Raw genomic sequence first — 26,072 nt, 5'->3', positions numbered from 1 at the left:
TCCTGCCAAATACTGAGGATGGTGCATGCCGTCCCTCCCACCACCCCACCATAAGCCCTTTGCTCCAGCATTTCACCTACAGCGACATTCACAGCAGTCACGTTGGGCACAGCATTATTTGCTTAGCTGCAAAAAGGAAGGAAAAACAAAGGGAAACCCCACTAACTTTTCTGCACCTAGCAAATAATTTTTGGACAGAGTGTTTGTACAGTTTCCTAGGACCTGCTTTTCAAACTGCTAACCAGTTTTCCTGAATATTTTTTAAAGAAGAGAATGAATGGGGTTTAGTAAACAGTTCCCCTTTCCAATGCTCCTTTAACCATTAATAAGCAGCTCTGAAGGCTGGAGCTGTTCAGCTTGGGCGCCTTTCTTAACAGCTCATGCTGGCTGGCTGCACTCTGCTTCAATCAATTCATTACATCATTACCTGGTCCTATTTCTTGTGTAAAACAGGCCGCAAAGCCTCCTATTACCCACCAATTCTGAAATACTAAATTTCAGAAAGAGCTGAGCAGTCTGGCACAGGACCCAAGCACAAGGACTGCTGAGGGAAAGCACGGGATTGGGGGGAGTTAACTTTTTACCATTTCATGTTCTTATAGAATCACTGAATCATTTAGGTTGGAAAAGACCTTTAAGATCATCGAAACTCTCTGTAAAAGAGGTAAGTGGTCCCAAAAGATACTGTTCACCGAAAGATCTTAAAAGACTATTTTGAAGGCATGTTAATTTGACAAGTGGGATTACACAGAAGCCGTTCCAAGAAGAGATTTCCTTTCTCCCTCCACACTTTTGTTGCTATAGAAATGAAGGTTGCACTACCCCAGTGCAAATTACCTTTTTGCAACTAGATGGGCTTGCCGCTAGGAAACCCCATTTCCTGCAATACACCAAAAGCCGGGACCTCTCCAGGTCGGCTGCCGCCATCTTACCAGCAGCTCGAGTTGCACAATACATTTGTCAATTCCCCCTCCCCGTTTCTAACCATGAAACTCCTTTTGCAGCGGGATTTTCAACACCCTGCCCTGCAAGGCCATTACCTAGGCCTCTTCCGTGCTCCTTGCTGAGCCCTGCCTGTAACACTGCTTCTCTCCGGGCTTGCTAATTAGTCACAACTAGGCAGAACGACAGAAAAAGCTGATGCAATTTCCAGCTCCCTGCCTGCTGCTTGCCTCCTAGATGGTAACTTGCAGGAGCAGAAATCAGGGAGGGTTCCACTTGCTCAGCACGCTTTAATACCAGTCCTAAACTAACAGCGCACTGGGGACTGATGAGGCAAGAACAGCCAATAAATAAGCTGCAGAATTGAAAATACTAAAGGAAGTCGTCTCAGAGCTACACACAGCCATGAAACAGCTCAAGGAAATCCAGAGCGACTCCTTTTACTTGGTCCTGTCTGGAAGAATGGGAACCAGCTCTTTGCTTGTACATGTCCACTGCCTCCCCGGAGGCACATACGGCCTTAGGAAACCAACGTGCAGAGGAGGTGCTCAGGGGATGGGAGATCCCAGTGCCTGATGCAGGCAAAGATGCCGGTGTCGATGGGGTAGTACGAGCTATGACCACACTGCCTAGAGGGATGACCCTTGAACAGGATCTATCGAAGAGAAGGAAACAGCAGCCACTGAACTGCATCTCTGCGTGGCAAACATAGGTACCCCTCTCTTGCATGTTGGGGGAAAGGAGAAATAGCAAGTTATTGGTGCAGTCCCAATGATTTCTAGGTGATTTTACCAATCACTTACATTACTGATTTGCTTACTCAGTCCAACTAAGTAGATGGGAGGCCAAGTGCTGGGCTTTGTCAGCTTGGAGGAGAGACGGTGGACACCTCTTTGCCACCTGCAACTACCTCATGGGAGGCTGTATTGAAGAAAGAAAGAGACTCTTGGAGGCGCACAGGGATGGAACAAGAGGCAATGGACACAAATTGAAGCACAAGAAATTATAATTACATATACAGAAAACTTTTTTACCCTGGAAACAAAGACTGGGACATGGGCCCAAGAGGGCTGTGGGACCTCCAACCTTGGAGACATGCAAAGCAACCTGATCTAGTTGGCCCTGCTCTGAGCAACCAGTTGTGCTAGAAACCTCCAGACATCCCTTCCAACCTAAATTATTCTGTAATTCTGTGTACCGACATATTTGGCCAGTCACAGCATTTAAGGGCACAGAAATCCCTGCTTAGAGACTTCATGTTTTTCCTCTCTTCTAAGGGGAAGACCATCCAGATGGCTTGTGAATACTCACAGTTGTAATCTCTCTCCCTGGTCAACTAATCCCTGTGATTGAATAATAATAATGAAAAATAAACCCTGAATTGTCTATTGCTCCCAATTCTTTTCCTTCCCAGCTGTGCCATGTAGAATGTGGGCTCTTAATTTTATAGAGTAAATTTCGAATCACTTTAATCTCTTCCCTTAACATAGTTCATCAAAGAAGTCAATTCCCCTTGTGATTGCCTCTTTCTGATAAGAACAAGCTCAGACTTCTCTTCCTGTTTGCCTTATTCCTATTTCAGAGCAGATTAGGTTTGCTCCTCATCCTCAGAGGTCTGGGGAAGGCTCTCTTTGCCCTCTGGTGACCTTGGGTGCACCCCAGCACACCTCGACTCCGGAGCAGCCTCATGCTTTCTTCTTTCTTTAACTACAGTTATGCTTCAAAGCGATACCAGTGAGAGGTAAAGAACTTGCCCCAGAACTGTCCCTCACCCTCCACCAAAGCAGACCTCATCCCTACCGCCTGTTACTGGCAATGTGCTAGTGAAGTTACAACTTGGAAGCATTGCTTCCCCAGAGGCTGACTCCACAAAAGAAAATATTTTTATTCAGTAAACAGCCTAGTATCTTCTCATGTTCTCATGTATACCTCACCATATATTTGTAGCTTTCTTTTCACCTTATTAAGAGTAAATTACATACCCTACCCAAATCTGCAATTCAGCTGTGTGGATGCTGTTCCCTGCTCTACTGCGCAGGGCATCCATTCAAAACTGCAACTATTTCAAAGGCTTGCCCTGAAATCTAAAGTCACTTGTGTGTAATTTTCTCAAGTACTTTTAAGCTGTTCCTCAAACATTGTTATTATGTTAATCTTCTCCCATGTTTGAGACCTCCAGTGAAGTCAGAGACGATGGAATATGCACTCCTGCAAATCGTGTTAATTGATCTGCTGCAGTGATCTTCCAGCACCTTAGTTAGCTCTTAATTTCTGCTCTCAAGGAATCTATTGGCCCAAATATTAAATATTTTAAAAAATAGGAAAAAATCCACTTTGTTTATCCTATTTATTAAGGTGATCCTAAAACCACCATATGAATCCTCATACCACACTCCTGACTGCCACCCCACGTCCACAAGCTGCCTGCTATCGAGTCCAAACTCCACTTCCATCCTGTAACACTGACAAAACACCCACTCGCACCCCTGATGGCACCACTCCCCGATGCTCAGTCCCGTGCTGCAAGCCCGGTCACCAATGCTGCCTCCATGCTTTAGCAATAGCCACATTTTGAACTCCAGCAAACAGAGCAGAGAAGCTTCTGCTGAAACGGTGCTTCTGCAACTGCCTGGTGCCTCTACCGTGGGATGTCTTTTGCTGGTTGGGTGGCTGATGGCTCCAGCAGCGCTGCTCACATCACCCACCCCTGCAGACAGGGGCTGTGGATGCTGCACAGGCTTTGGCAAGGCCGGTGTGTGGTCTTGAGGAATGTAACAAAGGCAGCCACTTGTTCCACCTCACACCAGTTTTCCCTAACTGAACAGCATGGCTCTTTCACTTTTGCACTCAGAGCAACCTATGAACAAATGACGAGCACATATATATGCTTTAAGAAACTTCCTTCTCATTTTCTGTCACAACACTGTAAGTATTTTGACACAGCAGGAGCAGAAGACGCAGCACCCCACTGTTCACCACCACCACCACTGTCTCACTGTCTCCACCAAAGCCAACCCCATTTCAGGAGAGAGAGTAAAAGCACCTGAGTTGCATGTCATTGGGCAAATTAACGGAATAACGATCCATTAAAGGCTATTAAATACAAAGACATTGCCTCTGGCTCAGGAAGACTCTGAACAGAAAATTGCTGCAGGCAGGAATAATATTTTGGGTTGCTTATTCTGTTCTCATAACTGCATGAAGCACCTGCCATTGGCCACCACGTAACACACCATACCGGCCTGAAGGATCTGTAGCGTGCTCCCGAGTGGCTGTCCTCATGCTTTTATGTTGCATGACTACACACCATACTATGGGGATGCAGCTAAAATCCTCCAATCTGTTCCAGTTCAACCCACCAACATCTGTGAAAACCCCAAGTTTTCACAGCCAGTGTCAGCACTGTTACTGTGATCCCAGCAGATCCCAGTCATACTTTAGCAGAGCAGTCCAGTTTATCAGTACTTTGCATGCGTCGACTGCCTGGGAATGCCAAGACCAACTGGACCATGATCTGCAAGAAGACGTAGAAGATTGGGTCCAGAAGAGGCTTTACATCCTCCTGACACGTAGTCCTGGAGGACTCCAGGGTGGAAAGATATGCTCTTGCTCTTGGCTAAGGGTTCAACTAAAGGCACACAAGTACACATGACCTCCTCCCCCTTCTCTGCCAGTCGATCCTGGGGAAATGGGGCCACTCTGAGCAAAACTGCCACCACCAGAACAATCCATGCATTTTGCTCCCAGCTGCCCTCTTTCATGAGGGTCCCTGGAGACTAAGTTAGAAGACAGATGGGACAGCTACTTATTCACCTGTGGGAGACGACTCCATTCCGCCACCCTTCCCAGCACCCTCCTCCTTGACACAGGCTCTTTATACAGACAACTACCTCTGCGGCACGTGTATGGCAGTGGAGGGGATTTCCCCCAGACTGCAGGGGAAATAGGAACAAGCCAGAGCCAAGATGGGCTCCTTTGCAGCAACACACGGCCCACAGACCACAGGGCGAGCACCTTTCTCTTAGCATGGTTTTTGTTTTGCCTTACGCAGAAAATAAACTGGCCTGAAGGAAAGGGTCTGAACAAGGGGCCTGAGTTGGCAAGGGATTCTGGGAGCATGCATCACATAATGTGCAATTCTGGAAATAACTATCCAAACAGTAGGTTTACTCCTGTGGAGATGTAGCTCAACAAGAGGACTCAAAAGCTGCATCCAGTCTACATCTGCCAGTTAGGAAACTCAAAGAACTGCTGAGCTTGGAAGGGGACTCATGAGATCACCTCATCCAACCTCCTCGCTCAAGCAGCATGCCCAGGACCAGGCTGCCCAGAGAGGTGGTCGATGCCCCATCTCTGGAAACATTCAAGGTCAGGCTGGACGGGGCTCTGAGCAACCTGATCTAGTTGAAGGTGTTCCTGTTCACTGCAGGGGGGTTGGACTAGATGACCTTTAAAGGTCCCTTCCAACCCAAACCATTCTATGATTCTGTGACCATGGTCAGTCAAGTTTTGAATATCTCCACAGTTGGAGGCTCCCCAGATTCAGGACTCTGCATTTCCCTTGGCTGAACTTCATGAGGTTCCTCTCTGCCCGTTTCTCCAGCCTGGCCAGGTCCCTCTGGATGGCAGCACACCCAACTGGTGTATCAGCCACTCCTCCCAGTTTTGTACTGGCTGCAAACTTGCTGAGGGTACACTCTGCCCCAGGTCATTAAGGAAAATGTAGAACAGTACTGACCCCTGGGGTACTCCACTAATGACTGGCCTCCAGCTGGACTTTGTGCCACTGATCACGACCCTCTGGGCCTGGTCATTCAGACAGTTTTCAATGCACCATGCTCTCCACTTATGTAACCATACTTTGTCAGCTCATCTATGAGGGCCTTACATGAGACAGTGTCAAAAGCCTTGCCAAGTCAACATTAACAGCATCCACTGCTCTCCCCTCATCCAACAAGCTAGTCACCTCATTGTAGAAGGCTGTCGGCTTGCTTAAGTGGGATTTCCCCTTCACAAATCTAGGCTGGCTACTCCCAATCACCATCTTGCCCTTCAAGTGTTTGGAAATGGTTTCCAGGGTTAGTTGCTCCATCACCTTCCCAGGGATCAAGGTGAGACTGACAGCCTGCAGTTCCCCACACTCTTCCTTGCCCTTCTTGAAGACAAGAGTGACATTTGCTTTCTTCCAGTCATCAGGAACCTCTCCTGATCACCATGACCTTTCAAAGATGATCAAGAGTGGCCTGGCAATGCCATCAGCCAACTCCCTCAGCACTCGTGTGTGCATTTTATCAGGCCCCATGGACTAACCCCATCCCTGCAGCAGTTGGCGGTATCTCTGTATGCCTCCCAGGTCACTTCTCTCACCCCTTGTACACTTCCTTCTTTTGTCTGAGTTCAGCGAGGAGCTCACTGTGCATCCCCACAGGCCTCCTGCTGCCCCTGCCTGATTTCCTACTTGTCAGGATGGGCTATTCCTGAGCTTGAAGGAGGTTGTCATGGAATATCAACTAGCACTCTTGGACGCTTCTCTCCAGGATGGCATCCCATTGGATTTTTCTGTGCAGATCTCTGAAGAGGCTAAAGTCTGCTCTTGAGACATTCGGGTCAGATGCCCAGGCTTCCTCCATCATGGAGTGCAGACTTCAGAGTCCAGGAATAGGACCAGTGTTGGCCATTTCAGCAGCCACAGAAGATATCAAGGAGAAGGCCATGCCTTGAAATCTGCTCCCTGTAGGGCTGGCAAACCTCCCTTTGGGCTTCAGAGAAAAGCCCACCTCACCCACAGCTCCCAGCAGCAGCCATACCAGGTCAGGCCAGCCGTCCTCCCAACTTCCCAGCAACAGCTGAGAGTCAGAACACAACGAGGAAAGAAGAACAGAGCAAGAACACAGCGATGCCTCCCCACCACACGCTCCTGACCTCTGCTGCTGGATGATAAGTGACTCCCTGAGTAAGAGCTGGTTTCTTCATATTCAGAAGCCTGCAAATGATTTTTCTTCCTCAGATTTGTCCCGCTGCTTTCTGAACGCCTGTCAGTTTTTAGCACTCACTGTGTCACTTAGCAAGGAGTCACACAGGTTAGTTGTACATTAGATGAAGAACCACATACTTGTTTCATTCAGTACCTCATGTTCTTTTATGGGAAGACACAGCAATCAACTACCTCTGGTTCACCTTTTCCATATCACTCATTTATGGACTTCTACCAAACCCCTTCTCCTTCAGCATCATTTTCAAAGCTTGAGAGGTTCAGTCTATTTAGTCTAACCTCTAATGGAAGATGTTTCACAGTTTTTAGCACCTGTTAGTCTTCTCTACCAACTTTTCAAGTATTACTTTGGTCTGAAAGACCAAAACTGCAGGCAGGTTTCAAGATGTAGTTATAGTACAGATTCATACAAAGATTTTCATAATTATGTTTTCTATTTTGTTCTTTTTTGCTTTCCTAACAATTCCAAAAATTCAGTCTGCTTTTTCAGGTTTGGCCTGGAATCCCTAAATCTTGTTGCTGAGCAGAAGTCAGTCCAACACCTCCACTGCATATGAAATACTCCTACTGGTTTTCTTCCCATATGCATTACTTTCTGGTTTTCTGTGTTGGTGTTCAGCTGCTGTTTTATCATCCACACCCAGTGTCACCAGTGGCCCTCCTTCACAACTGCTTTAGTTGTATTTTCTGACCTACTCTTTGGTCTGGTTTTTTGAATGTCTCAGTGCTCAAGAAGATGTTTTTACTGTGATGTCACAGTGATGTCAGATCTTTATTCCTAAGCAACTACGAAGAGCTGAAAAATCTTTAATGGGCAAGAGTACCTCACAGTGTTTCTTCTGGTGTGTGTTATGTTGCATGTGCCAAAATAAATTTATTTTACTATCACACTGTTTATCAACCCAGCTTGATGCAATACCATCCGCCTACTCTTCTTTTGCTTAAGGAATGCAATTCTGACTCATCTGCAATTTTTGACCTATTTCCTGCCCTTAAGACCAAGAGCAACCAGTGAACCCAGCACAGACCTTCTAGGGGTTCCCTGTAGCATTTGGCCATGGTGGAAATGGACAGTTTTTTTCTTCTTTACTGTTTTCTGAGTCATAGCAGCATTTTCTCTTTCGCCCCATGATCAGTTAAGAATATAAACAGCCCTGAAGAAGTGTGTCACAGGATTTTTGAAAATCAAAACAAGTTACACACATTATTTTGAGTAAAAAGTGCTCAGACCCACGGAGACAGATTTAGGATAAGAAGCTCAGTAAACCAGTACACATTCCCTGCTTTGTGGGTAAGCTTCAAGACTTCAGGATAACTTAGGTTTTATATAATGAATTCTCACAGTTTGCTCCTCTCACGTCACAAGCAAAAAAGCCCATCCAATTACTTTAATGACCAATAGTTTTTAAAAGCACTAAAGCCCGACTGCAAGCAGAGATTGTGTTCCACAGAGTAACCCTACATTTATCCCTCAAACACAGAACCCCAGTGCCCAAAGCATATTCCTGAATCCAACCAGCAGACCCATTCCTACAGCCCAGCCTCCTACGAACATGCCCACCAGCCACAGGCACTCAAGACTAAGCACAAACCAGCGATGTCACCCCTGCTTTCAGGATTGACTCCCTGTTGAGTTTGAGCATCTTTCCAAAGGTCAGTCTCCACGCTGAGGTGAGTACGCTCAATTGCCATGTACCAGAACAGCCCTGCTGAACACCCCTGTAGTCCCAGCAGCATGTTCAGTACTGCTGGCAGGCTGGAGCGACAGCTGTCTTCATGCCATCCCCTGCACAACAGCATCCTCTTTTCCCCTTCAGAGCAAACCTGTAACTCTGTATCTGCATTCAACGCATGTTCCTCAGTTCCCAGAGCACACCAAAAATTCTCCAGAATGTTTGTTCCTCAACTGCAACATGAGCCAGATTGCCCTGCAGCTTCAGCATTTTATTCACCTAAGCCTTATCTAGGATGTAATTTAGACTACAACTGAATTGACCAAAACAACCAGAAAAGTTTCCTTCCCATGAAATTAAAACAATGTATACTGCTCTGTCAGGAAAAGGAGATACTTTTTGCATGGAAATGAATCTCCTCATAATCACAAAGCAAAGATGCTGATGCTTACCTGTGAGAGGTGAAATTGTCGTAAGAGCCCACAGTATAATGTCGGAAGAGACGCTTTGTTCTGTCTTCTCTGGTTTCTACAAGAAAAAAGACACATCACAAAGCTGAGAGTTAAAGGAACACTTCTCCGTTGTCTCTGCTTCCCCTACATGTATACAAACACTTTCATGCAAGCATTTATCAACACACAATAATCTGTGTGCAGACACATGTCAATGTGATCAGTCCCATGCATGCTTGTGTACAGTCCCATATGCACACAAACAGCTTCTGTGAATGCAAGATCTCTTCACCAGAACTTCTAAACCACATCAAGTCATCAAATTTCACCAAGACTCCAAAGCGGAGCCAAAGAGGAGTATCGATGCTGGTAAGGCAAACACACACTCCATGTCCCAAGGCAGCAGCCAGATTCCTTCCCCTGTTCTGTTTGGCCACATCAACCTTGCACGCCTCTGCGCAGAGGGATGCAGTTCCCACAGAAGAGATGGTAATAGTCCTGGTTAGCCTTCCTTCTCACCCCGTGGTCACTGAGCTCTCCAGGTGCACAGGAATTATGAGGAAGGAAAGCTGGGAACCCAGAGAGACTTCTGTTACACTCACCCATTAACCACCGGTACCATCCCCAACAGCACTTTGGCCAAAGTCAGGGCAGCAAGTATTTCAGGCTATACTTGTTGGACCCAATCTCCCCTTTAGGGTGTAACAACTCAGGAGGCTACTTGCTGCCTCAGATGTGTGAAAAAGCCAGAGAACCTGCCAGCCTGACCTGTGAAGCCAACAACAAAAGAGATGCCAGGGCCTCCAGGTTGCTGGATGCTGAAGGAAGGCAGCCTGACTCATGGCTAAGGGGACAGAGAGGCCACTGCAGACATCTGGAATACAGTCTGCAGCTAATGGCTTAAGAGGAGACGTGACAGGGAGATGTAAAAGAATTTAAGCCAGACACTCCCAGCTACCGTTCTTGTAACACAGAATGAATTTGCATCACACTACCAAAACCAAATTTATTGCATTACCCAGAATCACTGTTGCATACTCACCCTGCAGAAAGCAACTGGGTCCTCACACTAACCCGACTGAGTATGTTACATTGAACCAACTCACCCATGGCTACAGTAGGGTGATGGGACTCCAAACAATCAGGTAACTCCACTTCTCTACTTTGCCACCACTTTCTTTTGAAGCCCTTGGTGCTGCTCACTGCACCACTGGCTACACCACCAGGTAGGCTGTTGGTCTGATTTAAAGTCAGCAGGTCTTTAAGCATGCTAACTAGGGCAGTCGTATAGAGGAAATTAATAAAGGGGATGAATAGGAGAGGAAATAAAGAGCAAAGTATAGAAGAGACTCACCTTTTTTCTTCAGTGGGGACACAAACTGTCTGCACCCAAAGCAGTAACAATGCAAAATAAACATTTGTTTTTACCTGCGTTGGAATTCAGAATGGCAACAGCCAGTGGGAAGGGGCTGCAAAAGCAGAGGGGCAGTTTTTACCGTTATTACAACACTGTCAATTCAATGAACTTTGTTTTAAGCTCAGGACAGGATGCCCTTTCAAACCTTTCATCCTGGTCTCACAATCACACGAAACCATTGCTGCTGGCAGAGGGAAACGCTGCCACAGCAGCTGCAATGCCTGTTTGCCACCCTGGAGACAGATGACAGCCCTCAAGGCAACAGCAGCAGCCGCCATGTCACTCCGCCAACACGCTGTCCTGCCTCTCACACCTCCTGACAGGCACTAGCTGCCCTCCACTACCAGACGCTGCTTCCAGAGATTTGGCTGTAGCCTCCCAAACCCAAAGGTGCCTCTGCATGGGGTAGAAGGTACACACTTTAGCTCAAATGTGCTGGTCTCATGGAACCTCACCCTCAGCACGCACCTCCATTTCACACACAAAATGCGCTTGCTGTAAGGTTGAAAGAACAATTAACTTTACCGAAGTTTAGAAATAAAATCACCAAATACAGTACTTGTTTATACTATTGAAAACACAGCCTCCCCCCCCCCCCCCCCCCCCGATTCTTGGGTTTTCTGCTCCTCTTGCACGTTTGTTTTGGTTTTTTTCAGCTTTTTCCTTTCTTTCTCAGAAGAGCTGAAGAACAGCCCTGGCATTCTGGCACTTGTTCCTCCCAGAACAACACCCTACGCTTTATAGTTCTGGCTCTCCTTCCTATGGCAGCAGTCTCCAAAGTGGGGCACACAAGGCAATCCACTGGGGTGCAGGAAGAAAACATTTACTGTACCATTAATAAAATTTTTAAAAGTTTTTAAAACAGTGTTTATTCCATCTTTATCTCACTATTTTTTAGTTTCTAGTTGTGCATGTGCTTTAAAGTGCATGTAGTACATCACCAGAGTAGTACAGGTATATAATTCATAAGTAAATATATGTGTACGGGTGGTGTGTGCTCAAAAATTTTTTTTTACCGAGGGGCACGTGATCAAAACGGTGAGACCCCAGTGCATGGGACATGCAACATCACAGAGATTAAGGCAGGTGCTCTGGCAATTCCCCCCAAAAGAAGCGAGTGCACAGCAACCCCCCCAGCAAGCCCACGCAGGCAGCGAGGACAAGGACGCCTCATACGAGGAGAGGCGCAGCCCAGCCCTCGCAGTGCTGTGGCTTAGGAGCGTTTAGGGGACATTGCCGTGCAGGGAGCAGCCCCTTGTGATCCAATGTGCTATTCCAGCCTCGCTGCTGTGCATCACCCAATGCGTTTACCTAATCTGGAGGGAGATTTCTTGGCGCCCGATGGTGCAAGGGGGGCTGATGGCTCCCCGTGAATCTTCCGATTAGGTGGTCGTCCACCAAGTCCTGTCCCTGCTGTCCTAGGAAAAACTGTCTCAAAGAACCAAGGAATTAATCTTACTGGCAAAAAGACACGCTACACCAAGAAACAGAAATGTTAAGGACTGATCAGCACAGCAACGCACCACAAAGAGTTAAAGGGGATAACCCTTTTGCCTGGATCATCTGAGGCAGCTTCTCGCCTTGCTCACCATCCTCCGTGGAGGCAGAGGGTTGTCAGCTCCGAGTCAGGCAGGGATACGAGACTCTACCCCCAGCAGTACAACCAAAGCACACTGTGGCCATAAGGAAAACGAGGCACCATGTGTTCTTAAGGGGGGTTGACATGCTGTCGGGGAAGCACCTGCACCGCACACCGGCTCCTTCCCCGCTGCTGCAGGAGCGCCCAGACAACAGCAGCGGAGAGCAACCTCCCGCCCCAGTTTTGCCTGCACGCCACGCACAGAGCTAGGCAGCGGGGATCCTGCAACAGTTCCCACTGGTGAACAAGGCAAGACAGCAGAGGCCTAAAAAATACCTAAAACATCAAGACAAGTTTTGTTTGTTGTGCCTGTGAACAAGCTGCCACCCACAACTCTTTCCGACCTGATACGGATGTACGAAAAGTGGGAGGGGGGAGATGGGAGAGGAAAGGAAGGAGGGCTCCCGTGGAGGTGCTGGCATGGCACAGCCCCAGCAGGTCACGACAATGACGGTGAGCACGTCCACGCTCTCCGCCTCATGGCATGTGAAGACACTCTTCAGTGAGAGACACCTGCCGTCCCCTCAGACCCCTGGGAGGGAGGGAGCATGGTGCTCCTGCAGCACAGCAAACCCTCTTCAGACAGGCACCCTCTCCTCCCACCTCGCTTCTCCCCTTGCTCCTGCCTTTAGGAAGTCCTGCTCCCCCCGGCCCCACGTGCCTGTGCTTCAGTCCCTTCTCGTCCCTCTTCTCCACTCTACTCTGCCTCCTCCTCCTCTCCTGCCTCCCTCCACGCATGCACAGACACTTGTACCTCATCTGCAAACACCTCTATTGATCTCATTCCAGATAAAAGAATGGTGATTTGGTGACGGGAGCTGGATTTATGGGCTGTCCGCAGCCCAAAGGCTCGTTCTCTTCCTGACTCCTAAATATAGCTGCTGCTGAGCGCGTGCTTAATGGAGCCGTCACAGAGGCACCAGGGACTGAGGCTGATGGATGGAGAGGAGCGAATCACTTGGAGCTAGGTGTGGAGAGGGAGGCTCTATATTTAGACAAGAGAGAGCAAGAGGACACCAGGGCAGCCCGGTGGGACGGGCTGTGCCCACAGGGTGGCAGGGGCTCATCCAGACACAGAAAGCAGCACAGCCAGCCCAGAAGGACAGGCGCAAGCAGGGAAGCAGGAACAGGGAATACAGAATGCTGGAAAACTATGGCCTGGAAACCAGGAGGAGCATGTGGATGGGTACAGGCTGTACCCAAGCTGCTCTGTAGGCCACCTGTAAAGCGTTTTTGTAATGTTTTTAACAGGCAATTCTTTCTAGGTAAGTCTGCCTAATACATTAGGTAAAAATACAGGAATATTAACATCCTATGGCTGGCCAAGAGCAGTCTGGATGTGCCAATGAAAAGGCTCTGGGCGAGAAGCAGGTCTCACACACTGACTGGACAAAGAGCCCTGCTGGGCCAGAGTGGACTGACGAGAAGCTTAGGTGCCATTCCCATGCATCCTCCAGCACCTGGATTTTCCCCATCTTATCTTCTCTTCTCTCAGGCACCAACACTGGGTTACAAATAGAAAAAAAATAACCCTTTTAGAATGTGAAATTATGCCTTTTTGTCTCTACAGAATGTTGGAATTGTATTTCTAAATACTATTTAGAATTTAATTTAATTCAATTTAATCTTATTAAATGCAAGATTTATGCACTTCTAATTATTGGCAGCAATTTCATGATCTATTTTTGACCGACTGCTCCTGCATCACAACAAGCACCTTAACAGCAGGCATCCTCAGAGGTGAACAGGCAGAAGTACCCCACACCAGCCAAACAAAGGACTGGACCTTGCAGCCAACATCCCCCAGCAAGCACCTTCCCCAATGTCACCAGCTGCATGCCCTTTGGGCCAGCACAGTGGCTGCCTGCACCGCAGCACTGGGTGAAGAATGACGAGTCATTTTTTGGAAACTGATCTCTTTAATCATTTGATGCAGCAGCAGGGACGTTACGGTTATCATCCAAGAGCCACATCAAACCACCTGAGAGGTCAAGGTCACAGAAAACCATAGAGCCATCAGGCAGATCAGGAATTGAGGGAGGGAGATACCAGTTAGACTCTGTGCTAGCCAAGAAAGACAGTTTAAAATAGATTCTATCTTCTAAGCTGAAATGCCAACTAAAAGCAGTAACATGCAAGTCAGAGGAGATAGGGTCTCAGGAATGGAGAAGGCTAGGGTCCATATTTGTGCCTTCTCAAGTACATGGACACTTCTTGTGCCAACACACCCATGGAAGAGGCTCGCAGATGCCCTGTCTCAGTACGGGAGTACTGATCCATTGCTTTTTGAACTGTCTCATCACTCTGGAAGAGACACCCTATTCAGCTGATGCTCTCAGTGAAGACAAGTGGCGGGTGGTCTACCCTCTTGCAGTGGCTGGACCATGAGCCTGGCTGACGCTGTTCTCGGTGCCAAGGGAGAGCTGCGCTGCTCTGTGGGTACAGCCAGCACCAGGACCACAGGCAGAACCCTCCAAAGCTGGGAAGGGGTTTGGTCGGAGAGCTGTGGTGCCACAGCACACCCGGGAAGCCGTGTCTCAGCCCTGGAGCAAGCGAAGCGCTGCAGCCCCCCCATTCCCTGCTGCCCTCCCCAGCACGGGCAGCCGGAGCACTGCTGCCCATTGTGGATTTCACCCACGCGTCCCAAACCATGCTCTCGAGCACCTGACTCAGAGTAGGCTGATGAGAAAGATGCCATGACAATTAAAGCCTCTTCCAGGCTCTGTGCCAGGCAGCCAATCTGGCTGGGGCAGCCTCATAGTGCCGGCAATGAAGAGAAAGGGAATTATTTCAGAAGAAGAAATGCTGAACTATGCTGAGAGAGGGAAGGACATGCAGTGCCTGAGACCAGAGAGGAGCCTGATGCTCCTCCACACAGAGAAGGAGCCAGAGCAGGTGAGATGCTGGAGTGCATCACCTCTGCTGCCAGCTGCGGCGACCACTGGCCAGTGCTCCTGTGGCAGCAGCGGGTCCTGTTCAGGCAGGGGCTCTGCCTGCTGCAGCCTTGAGCCTTATTTCAAGCGCAAGAAAGCATGGAAACCCTTGAAGTATGGCTCTTCCCCTTCTCATAGGGCTGCCAGGAGAACGAACCAATTCATGTCCCTGCGGCACCTGGATCTGCTGACTGAAAACAGAGAAAAGCCCAAGAATGTATTTGCTTAGTGATTTGTGGTATTACTGTGTTTTATGCAGAATGGTTAACTAATTTATGCTTTCCCCATGACTGATCTTTACCCTATAAAGTTCAAATACAACTTTTCTCTGAGAGTGAATAATTTTAGAAGCCTTGCTGTATCATTCTTAGTTTCATACAACAATTTACATACAAGATGTGAAACATTTGGTGAAACCTTGGCCTGCGTTACATGAATGCACAGAGGACATAATTGTATTAGTCCCTCTTGCCCTTAATTTATGAGTTATACTTGCAATACAATTACGCTTGTTAGAGTTTTTAGTTTATCTGTAACTGAAAAAATGCAAATAAAATGAAAGTCTATTCTCAACTAACTATGAGTCAGAGAGCAGCATCTGTGCATTACCTCTCACGGGGACTTAATGGCCAGGCTGTCAGCCTGAGAGGACTGGGGAGACCAGTTAAAGCCACAACGCCCAAGCAACAAACATAGCAGAGCAGGGCCCAAGGAGGTTATGTCCTGGAGAAGGTCTCCACAGCTATTCCGTGTGGATTTATCCACATGTATTTCCAGAAGTGCCATCCAGGCAGCTGTAGTTGTTTCTGACTGAGCCCAAAGCCCTCGTTGGGTGTGGGGGGGTACTCTGTCCAAATCTGCCTTCCTCCAGCACGGGGCCGAGGTGCTCAGGGTAGGCAGTCCTCGTCCACAGCCCCCTCAAAGGCCACAACATGTTGGGGGAGGCACCAGCTGCAGCTCCCCAAGCAAACTGCTCGCTCTGGAGACACTGCCGCCATGAACTCATCAGCAGGATGCGTCCCTTGGGAGAGGGCCACAACTCCGCAGTGCCAGGGGAGGCGGGATGACAACACAATCCCGGTAGAGATTTTCTTCTTCTGGTTTGCTGTTTTGTTTGTGGGTTTTTTTAGATATAAAACAAGTCTATGAGGATCAGGAACTCCCACAAGCTGCTAGTTATCTCCAGAGAAGACCATTTGTGCCAATGGTTTCCACAGCCAAATCCTAGGGTGAAGCCTGCCTGTCCTGCACCAACACCTCCGTGCTAGGAGAGATGGGGACCTGAGCGATGCCATCTCCTTGCTGTCCAGAAGGCCAGCAGCAGGAGGCCTCAGGGCCATAACCCAGTGCATGTCAGTTTGGGTTCCTGACCCTGCACCACGCACAGCAAAGGGGGGACTCAGAAGCGCAAGGACCCTACCCGAGCGTGAAGACCCACGCAGACACCTTTGGTACTGACAGCCTGCGTTACTTTGCCGCAAATCCACCTGCCGCCTGGCACACGTCGCCTCCCTCCAGACCCCGCTCCCCTCCAGGGACAGGAGCCATCTGCATGGCACATGAGGCACCAGGAGCCACCTCCCTGTTACAGGGACCACGGCTCTGCTGATACCACAGGGGAACAAATTCCTCAGCACAGCCCGGGACAGGCGTTTTCGCTCCCAACACCCGCACAACTTACCGCCCCGCCATTACAGGGACAGTGGTGTTGTGAGCAATGGAGACTGGGCAAAGCTGCTCAGGGGCTGCAGCGGGCAGGCACAGCACACACTTGGTATGCTCCTTCTCCGCGGTTCGCAATGCATGTGAAATATGAACAAATTTTCAGCAGAGAGCTTCCCATTGAGGGCTACCCTCCCACCGATGCGCAGTCTGAAACCAGGGCAACTACACCAGTAACACAGCTGCAGCGCCTCTATGGGACTGCGCAGAAGTGTCACTGAGCAGCATCTTGTTTACACATTCACGTGTTTTTCCTACCTTCCCAGATCTCTAGGGTTCAGCAAATGGCACGGCAGTGCTTGAAATGGCTTCACCCTTTTACCATCTTGGCCTTCACGCTGCACAACAGGTTGACGTGGCCCAAGGGTCGCACAGGCCCTGAAGTTCTTGCAGAGAACAGCACTGAGACAGAGAGGGGCTTCCTTCTCCTGTGTCTGAACATCAAGAAGCTAGAATAAAAGCATCCTCGCTGAGACCAGTGAAACCTGCAGCAGGTGAAGCAGAGGAGAGAGCTGTTCATCCATTACAGCACTGAAGAGCCGCCTGCCATGAAACCGCGAAGGCCCTGCTGGCCACTGGGCTTTGCCTAGTGCTGAGGAGGAGACAGCTGTCTCCCCGGACACATGAGGAACACATGAGGAAGTTCTTGAGAAGACAGAGCAAAGCTCTTCACTGAGGTGTATGGCAGGAGCTACCCTCCAGAGGATGCAACATCTCCCTTTTATACCACTGAAACTACATGGGAATGCTTTATGCGAAGTACACAACCATCTCTGCACCTGCCAACTGCATCACTCTTATGGGACAAAAGCACTTCAGTCATATTTATGCTTCTCAACCTTGCCGACTGCAGACAGAACCAATGTCCCCATGTCTTCCAGGGAAAGAAGCCTGCAGAAACCTTCCACGCAGACGACCCAGCTCACTGAAGCACGCCTGGTGTTGACTCACACCAACAGGCTGAATCCTTTGTCCCTGTGCACATTGACAGAACTGCAAACCTCCTATGAATCTGTCCCCAGCATGAAGGTGGTACCACGGAGAGGAACCATCACACCAAAAATCAGGTGTTTCTAGTAGAGTAAGGGCTCTGGAGTCAAAAGGATCACACTGAAGATAGGACTGTGGCCAGACCTGTGGACATTTTAGTGCCCACAACCCTCAGGGCAGCCTGCACTGAAGTTCTGGCTATGAGCTGGATCTTAATCAAAGCCTGTAATGTCCTTTCTGGAGTTCAGAGTTCGCGGATGCAGACACAGCTAAAGCTATCTGAGGGGGGTATACCTTATAAATGAAGTGTGTCTGGTCTTCTGGCAAAACAAAAAAATAGGAGTGCCTCTGGAGTATGCTCTTTTGCCCACAGCATCTAATTTTCTTGGGTCCTGACCTAAAGGCTTAGCTTAACTAGACCTTCAAGTAGTAGTCAGGACCATCAGAGTCAAAGTAAGGTACATAATGGGAATTCAAGCTCTTTCTCAGATTCTGGTACTTGGTCTATTTTTAGAGGTCAGGCTTTAGCACGGGTAGGGAAGTGCCAGATGGCCATAGCAGGCTCTGTTATGACCTCACTGATGGACAGGGTCACTTTAACAGAAGCTATATGGTGACAGACATCCAAGAGCACATATGTTCACACTGCTCGGTGTGCAAAGATGCAAGAAATCTGACATCTTGCTGAAGAGGCCCTGAAATGATATTCAGTAGTCCCACAGAGAGTGGAGAGCAGTCTTCCCATGAAGGAATCATGCCTCTGTGACAAGCTGCTCTTTGAAGACTGCTGTCCCAACACCCAGCCAAGAGAGGGGATCACAAAGAACAAAGAGGGGAAGCTGGCAAGTGAGATTTGTCCCCCTGCAAAAGCTCACTGCCAAGCAAGGAAACCCACTGACAGCACAACCAACCTGGAACTTGGTGCCAGCTATGGAGAATGGAGATTCTGGAGACAGGGGCATGCACTGGGTACCTCAGTAGGGCGGTGACACTGCAAGTAGCGCAGGAATTACAACGACAGCAAGCCTGGGGAGGATCATTTGTGTTTCTGTCTGCCGATCCTCAAATATTACACTCCTGCTGCAGAAGGAGAACTGGGATTGGCACTGAAGACTGGGGCGCTCTCATTCTGCACAGTGACTTAAAAGACTTCCCAGATGGGAAGGGTCTGGTGGAAGACCTTTCAAGAGGATGGTTTCAGGGAGACTTTGCACACTGGCAAACAGCAGCGGTCAGTGCAGATGCTCTGAACAAAGAATGTGCTAGAATAGGCTTCATTTTTTTTTCCCTCAGCAGCGGGAGTATCAGAATCATTACACCACTAAACTTAAGGAACACAACCTCCATGGATTTGCCTAATCTCCTTGGGAGCCTTTAATCTGCACTAACTGCAGCAGTAAGATCCACAACTGCGTGCTGTGTGGAAATAGCTCATTTTGTGGCATTAACCTTGCTGCCTAATTTCATTGACTGTCCATTAAGTCTCATGTTTAGACAAACAATGAATCACTCAACTTCTCCATACTTTCTCAGACTCCCATTGTATTCTCTTGACAATCTCCCCACATGTGCCTCTCTTTTTAATTCATTCTCTCCTCATCTGGAAAGTCTTGTGGCCCACCATTGGCAATCTCCATCTGCTGTAAAACTTGCCTGCTTATTTATATCCTTTGCTTTTTATCTTTCAACAAGGTTGTTTTTTTTTTTTTTAAAGCAGATTTTGAGAAAGCCTACTTAACAGCTTTTTGACAGCCCTCGTACACTACATCAATCCTTGTCCCAGTGCTTGTTGACTACTTCAAAGACTTGTAGGACATCTAGCGGGCTTCCCCCTAACAAGGTTTTACAATAAGGAAGAGTCAATAAAATACTGCTTTATTCTAGTTTTCACTAATTTGCAAGATGAAAAAAAAAATAAATCAGACTTACTGGTCTTTATATCCTGGCAGTGATGTTTGTCTATTATAATGAAAAATAATGCAGTTAAGGCTAAACTCTTTAAGCAAGACTTCTTTTCTTCCCCTCATACAGAGAAAAGATGATGCATACTGACTATGTAGTTTTTATTCTAGTGGTAACTACAGGAGATGCTGAACAACAACTATGAGAGATAAGTACCTTAAAATTAGCAATTCGAGGTAAGAGTTCTTGGCCAGGATCTTTTAAGGATCTCACTGATGATCTCTCTGGAATAACATTTTCAGTAAGCCCTGGAACACAGAGCAAATAACTGAGAAGCAAAGAAAGCTGAGTCAGTGGCAAGTGTTTCAAGGACAAGTTGGGACGACTCTTGTAGTTATGGCATGAAAGACTGACATCGATCTTGAGGTACATGTTAAACCCACTAAGAACTTGATTATTTGATTCGGTTGCTAATTTTGATATTATTGAAATGGGTCACCTGGAACTTAACAGCAATGCTGTATCATGTTTTACCTTTGGAGCATATATCACAAACCAATTACAAAGTTACAGAGGAGATCTAGGTTGCCTAAGGGAAACCTAACGTTAACCAGTGCTCTACGCTTTACAGCAAGATACCCAGCCCCAGCAGGACCACCCACACTACCCGGGTTCCCCACATGCTTAATGGCAAGATGAACACTACCGATGGCCTCCGACTCGGACCCCTCGAATCTGAACTTGAGCTGCCCGAACCAAGAAGCTTCCTGGAGCAAACTTCGAGGGCATTTTCACACACACACATGTTGTGATTCAGACTGTCCAGCCAGCTCTGAGGACGGGCACCTAATTAAGAGGCCTCTACCATTCACCAGCTGCCCAGCAGCCTGAAGCTGGACAAACATTTGTTGCAAGCTCCAGAAGATAAGAAACAAAAAAGTTAACTGAGAAAAGCAAGGAACTAGTATAGAAAGGATTTGTATCCATTTCTTTTAAGCCTGTTGAGCTACAGAAACAATGGGAAGTGCATAGTACAAAACAGCGCCAGAAGATATTAGCAACTAATAATGACACAGCTGCTTTAAAAAAGTCAGAAATTCTAACTCACTAACTCGTCTGAGCTAGTATCAAAGACAGTGCCAGGAATGAATACAACATAAATCAGCCTGAAACAAAAATGATCAGAAGACACTAACTACAGCAACTTACATAGCATCAACAGACCAGCAGAAACTTTACAGAGCTGGAAACAACCAGCCTGTGGTCAAGCATTCAGATGGCAATAAAAAGGACTGACTTCTGTCAAGAATTCTGGAATAAGTTACAGGTAAGCTTGAGTCCACTATGTGCAGAGTAGTGCTTTGCTGAAACAAGAGAGATGCAGAATTCAGAATTATTCCATTTAGAGCCTACAACTAGCACCTCCTCTCCTCCCAGGCTACCAGAAGCAGCAGTGCACATCTTTGTTCCAGGGAGCCTCTTGTTCTTTATGCTCTGTAATGTCCATAAAACTATTCTGCTGAGTCCAAATTCCTTCTGCAGGAGGCCAAATAGCCATGATGTGGTTTTTTTTTTAAATTAAATAATGCTACAGACTTTTTTTTTCTTTTACAGACCTAAACAAACCAGCCCAGAAGAAACCACTTCAAGCAGCTGCTTTTTTTGCATTTCAAATTCCCTTGCTTTCTGAACAGTTCAAATGTCAGCCTGAGTGCTTTAAGACAACCACATCCTTAGTCCTTGGAGACATAGTACAAGAGAGATAAACAGGCTAAGAGTGCCAAGGCATTGATAAGAGGTTCATAGGTAACTGGCAGGGGAAATTGCGGTACTTTGTGCTGTTCCTTGATACACCCTGCTTGACCTCAGTACTCTTATACCCATCCCTTTAAGGAACACAGGTGTTCAGTTCATGCCCAGAACATTTGTAGAACCTAAACTTGACCACTAAACTACTCATGATACATCTATGGCTTTGTTTCTAAGTGGTCAAAACAGTATGAAGTGTTCTGTTAAGGAAAATGTTAAGGAAAAGTGAACCTGGAAAGACTCTAGTGTCAAAACTTTTAAGTTCCCACTTTGAGAAGGGGAAAAATCAGAAAATCTAATAGACATTAGCTTTAAAACCTAAGCAGCACCTTGGGATATTCATAACACTGACCTTTATTCTTGACCGCAAGAGGAAGCTGCCAGCAGATTAATTAAGATGGGAGGGAAGTTCAGAGAAACAAAGGGGATCAAGGTTAAAGGCAGCACAGCCAGAGAGGAAGCCTAACGTAAGCAGCAATGTAATGGGAGACAGGATCAGGCTTGGAAGGAAGTCAGAAAAGTGAAAAGAGAAATCAAAAGGATTTTTAAAATGCTGGTATAGCAGTAGCCAGAGGACTCGTTCCCACCTCGTGCATAACAACTGATGCACGTTGGATGGAAAAGCAGCTCTGCTTGGAAGGCTGGATAGTGCACCAGACCCGGGGGAGATGAGAGGTTATCTGAGCTCTTGGAAAATGGATTTAATTTGCATGCTTTTCCAGCAGCAGCTGGCTGGCCGTGTCAATCAATGCTCCAAAATCTACAGCTCTATTGTTATCAGGTCTTCAGCCATTTCTGCCCATGCTCCTGTGTATTCATGTGCTGCATGCATAACTCCAGCTGGGACAGCAGTCAGCTGCAGAAAGCTCAACACACGTTTCCTGTTCTGTCAGGGAATTGTCACCTTGTGAGCGGCCAGATGGGAAGAGTCATCTCTCTCCAGCCAAGAGACCATGGTAAAAGCAGACACATTTCATTTTAAGCTGCAGATCTGCTCTTGCCACCACTCTTCATGTGGAAGTAAACAGCTAGAAGGATAGTACAGGAGATTGTGTCAAAAGCTTTGATAAAAGCCAAGGTGTACAACAACCACCAGTCTCTCCTTGTGCACAGAGCCAGCCACCCCAATGCAGAAGGCCATCAGGCATGCCAGGCACAATTTGTCTGTGGTAAATCCATGCTGGTCATTCCATGCTTTTGCTCCTCTGCTTCCCTTGCTCCTCCTGTCCCAAGCTCGGAGCTTTCTTCAGGTTGCCTGTCTACCTGGGCGAAGTCTGAGTACGGAGTGCACGCTGGCTGGGTCACGCACGATGACTTGGTAGGCAGCAGGCCAAGAAGGGTTCCAGCTCAGTTCATGCCGAAGTCTCTCCCCAGGATTGTTAAGTGTACGGACTAAAGGGGGGACTGAACTCAAAGTCAGAAGGTGAAACGCAGGGAGTCACAGCAGGGCAGTTTGCAGCACTTGCGCTGCTCCCCAGCTGCATCTGGTGTGTGAGCTGTCCCTCAGTATCCTCCGAGAAAGCCAACTCTGAGCTTGTCACCAAGTGCAGGCGGTCATCATGCAGCACTGAGGTGCAGATCCGCTCCCAGTGCAGCTGCAGTGGAGCGTTTGCATGTCCGTCTTCTCACTGATTGTTCTGCAACGCCACATTGAAGAGCTGGAAAAGTGAAAGAAGGACCTTCCTTCGGACAGGGGCTCTCGGGATGGTGTTCCAGCTCCTGAGGCTGGGCTTGTGCTGCTTTGACTCCCAACCTGCTGCGCCAAGGCAAATGCCTCCTTAGGAACTCCTTCCCCCCATGCAGGGACTCTCAAAGAGCCCGCTCAGAAAAGCCGCAGTGTTCAGACTTGGTGCTCGCTGCTCAGGCAGGGCTTCTCCTTTCCAGCCCTGGGAAGTTGAGCTGACTGAATTTTTTCCTTTCCTGCTGTCTGTACTTCCACTTCTATCACAGTCTTTCTTGAAAAATCAAGGTATTTGTAAAAAGCAATGATTGCTAAATTACAACAAGGTACATGGTTGCTACATGTGAACACCTACAACCAGCAAGACCCAACCCATCCAAATGGCCACAGGGGACATCAACAGCATCTTGGCTGCAGGACTACAACTCCATGCCATCGCTCTACACACCATTCAGTCTCCCTGTGGATGAGGCTATATCCCCCATTAGTTCAATACCACCCCAGTCTCACTTTAGGATAGAGTTCTCCAGAGGAGGATCACCATTGGTCAAGGTAGACTCCATAACATACCAAGAAAACAAAACAAGAAGGTGGAATAGATAACCTGTGCCTTCACATGCAGGACACACAGAGGTAAAGTTATAAAATGGGTACCATAACAAAACAAGCCGACCTCCCCAAAGGCTGGTGCAGACCTCCAGGAGGGAGACGATCAATTCACTGCAGGAAATGAGAGAGCTGTATTTCACTACGGTACCAAAATCCTCCACAATCCTCCTCCTCTGCAACCTACGCATTTACATCACCTGAGGTTGGCATCAGAGATGAGTGAAGAACAACAGTGCCCTCTACCAAAAGAAACAGCCAACGACTTCTGCAGCCTCCGGTCCTGAGCCCAAGCAGCCAGGACAGAAACAGCCCTGCTCTCCAAAGGAAGCGGGGCTCAGGCTGGGCTCTGCACGATGTGGTCTGGGTTCAGACCACTGGGGCCGAGCATGCACACCAACACTTCATCCTCCTCAGTGGTGATGTGTTCTGGTGCCTCTGATGTACCAGGCTGGAAAATACTTCTGACTCTCTTACACAACACGGGAATGGATGATTCAGGAACAGTGATGCTAGTCATTTTTTTAAAATCCTGTTGTTATACCATCTGCTCCTCCAATATCCATGCTGGCCACTAGGAGAGACAGTGAGGGGACAGGCCCAGCCAACAAGATGCTCTCACTATTAGACTTGTAAATAATGTGAAGTACCCAACAATTGTTATTACAATTTTGAAATATTTCTTACACAAGAAACTCATTTCTTGATCAAATGGTGGTTCAAGTTTCTAATTCTTTCTTCAGAAAGCCTTTCCACAATGGGAAGATGCAGTAACACTTCCACCACCTCCACTGCTACCCGCAAGTACCAAGGAAGTAACTAAATACATGCCCGTCATATGAGGGGGGTGTATTCCACCCTTAAAATTGTTCTCCTTTTCTCAGAAAAAGATGAAATGTCAGAGACTAAGTCCACTAGGAACTCAGTTAACATGGTTTCACGTATTAGTAATTTAAATGCTATGACGATGGAAAACTGGACATCTTGCCACAAATAAATGGGCAGACAAGGAGCAGTAAGGAGAGATCTCTGCCATGCAAAACGAACAGTTCCCTGGATGCCACTGACTCCCACATGCTTCCAGAGGAATCAAAGCAAGATAAAAAGGAAAAAATCCGTTAAAGAAGATACTTGTGCCACAGTTATTGCACACCCAGGATTAGCCATAGATCTTAGTCGGTCCCAGCCTCCCACAACATGCTCTCCAGTCCCAACCACAGCCGGCATCGGCGCCTTCCCGGTCTGCATGGCTGGGTCCCTTCGTCTCCCAGTGCCGAAGTCCTGCCCATGCTTCGAGAAGCCCTGCCCCGGAGAGCTGGCCTGTCTGCAGCGCGCCTACCTCCTGGCCCTGTAACCGTCTGAACCGGGGCACTGCCACAGCATCCCAGGTCTCTGCTGCTTCCAAGGGAGGAGAGAGCTGTACGTCCCTGAACGGTGGGGAAGCAGCTGCAGGAAAACCCAGACCCCATGTCTGCAAGTGCTCTTGAGCCCACCAGTTCAGATGCAGCCTAATTGAGTTTGCAAAGAGCTTCCCTACATTTCTCTCTGCTAAGGCAGACTTGTACATGGAAGCAGATAAACAGCACAGAATGTTTCCTAGAGGAGACGGTACAGCATCTCTCCAAACAAACACTACTTGCAAGAGGCAAATAGTAGCAAGGTGATACCCAACAGTCTTGGATTTCTACCAAGGCCGGGTTCCAGGCTTGCAGTGCACGGGGGAGCTTATGCTCCGTTCTCACACCTTCTCTCAGTCCACGGACGAGTTACTGTGACAACAGGCTGCTTGCACATATGCATCGAAGCATTTAGCACATTCTGCTTCACACACCCAAACTTGTCCTTTAATTTCTGGGTGTCACTTCCTGAGAGATTAGCATGCTCTGTACAGCAGGTGAGGTCTGTTCCACCACTGAAATCAGGTGGGAGAGACAGTCAGGGTCTGCCACAAAAGGTAATTCTGAAAAACACAAGGGAGTGAAGGTCAGGGGAGAGAGACATGATAGCTCAGGGTGAAATGAGCCCAAATTGGACACTGACATTACCACAGGACTGCCACATTTCAAGGTGTAATACGTAAATGCACGTTTTACAGTGCCTGCAACCTATCCCAAACAGTTATTTTGTCTTAACTACAGTTACCAAATGTTCCTCTGCAATTTTAATCAAAGCTGCAGGTCCTTCTCCCAGCATTTCCCTGGACCACAGACTCACGACTACTCTGTAACTAACCCAAAGCAAGAATGAGTTGTGTTCAAAGCGGAGGCACAGGCATTCCAGTGCCAACTTGAGCAGAAAGTTGTCCAACAATTGA

General features: G+C 47.8%; 1 protein-coding gene across 1 annotated transcript in view; it reads right to left on the bottom strand.

The window, feature by feature from the left end:
* The window catches only part of SHANK3 (SH3 and multiple ankyrin repeat domains 3), a 385,152-nt gene that overhangs the window by 113,415 nt on the left and 245,665 nt on the right, over nucleotides 1-26,072 (bottom strand). The window contains exons 15-16 of the mRNA XM_075024471.1: nucleotides 11,788-11,904; nucleotides 9,060-9,135 (exon numbers count right to left, since the gene is read on the bottom strand). Of these exons, the coding sequence (XP_074880572.1) occupies nucleotides 9,060-9,135; nucleotides 11,788-11,904 (193 nt within the window). The remainder of the gene's footprint in view (nucleotides 1-9,059; nucleotides 9,136-11,787; nucleotides 11,905-26,072) is intronic.

The sequence above is a fragment of the Buteo buteo genome, chromosome 4, assembly GCF_964188355.1.
Source record: "Buteo buteo chromosome 4, bButBut1.hap1.1, whole genome shotgun sequence".
Classification (NCBI taxonomy): domain Eukaryota; kingdom Metazoa; phylum Chordata; class Aves; order Accipitriformes; family Accipitridae; genus Buteo; species Buteo buteo.
Note: the sequence above shows the minus strand (reverse complement) of the source record. Positions and strands in the feature narration are given on the sequence as shown.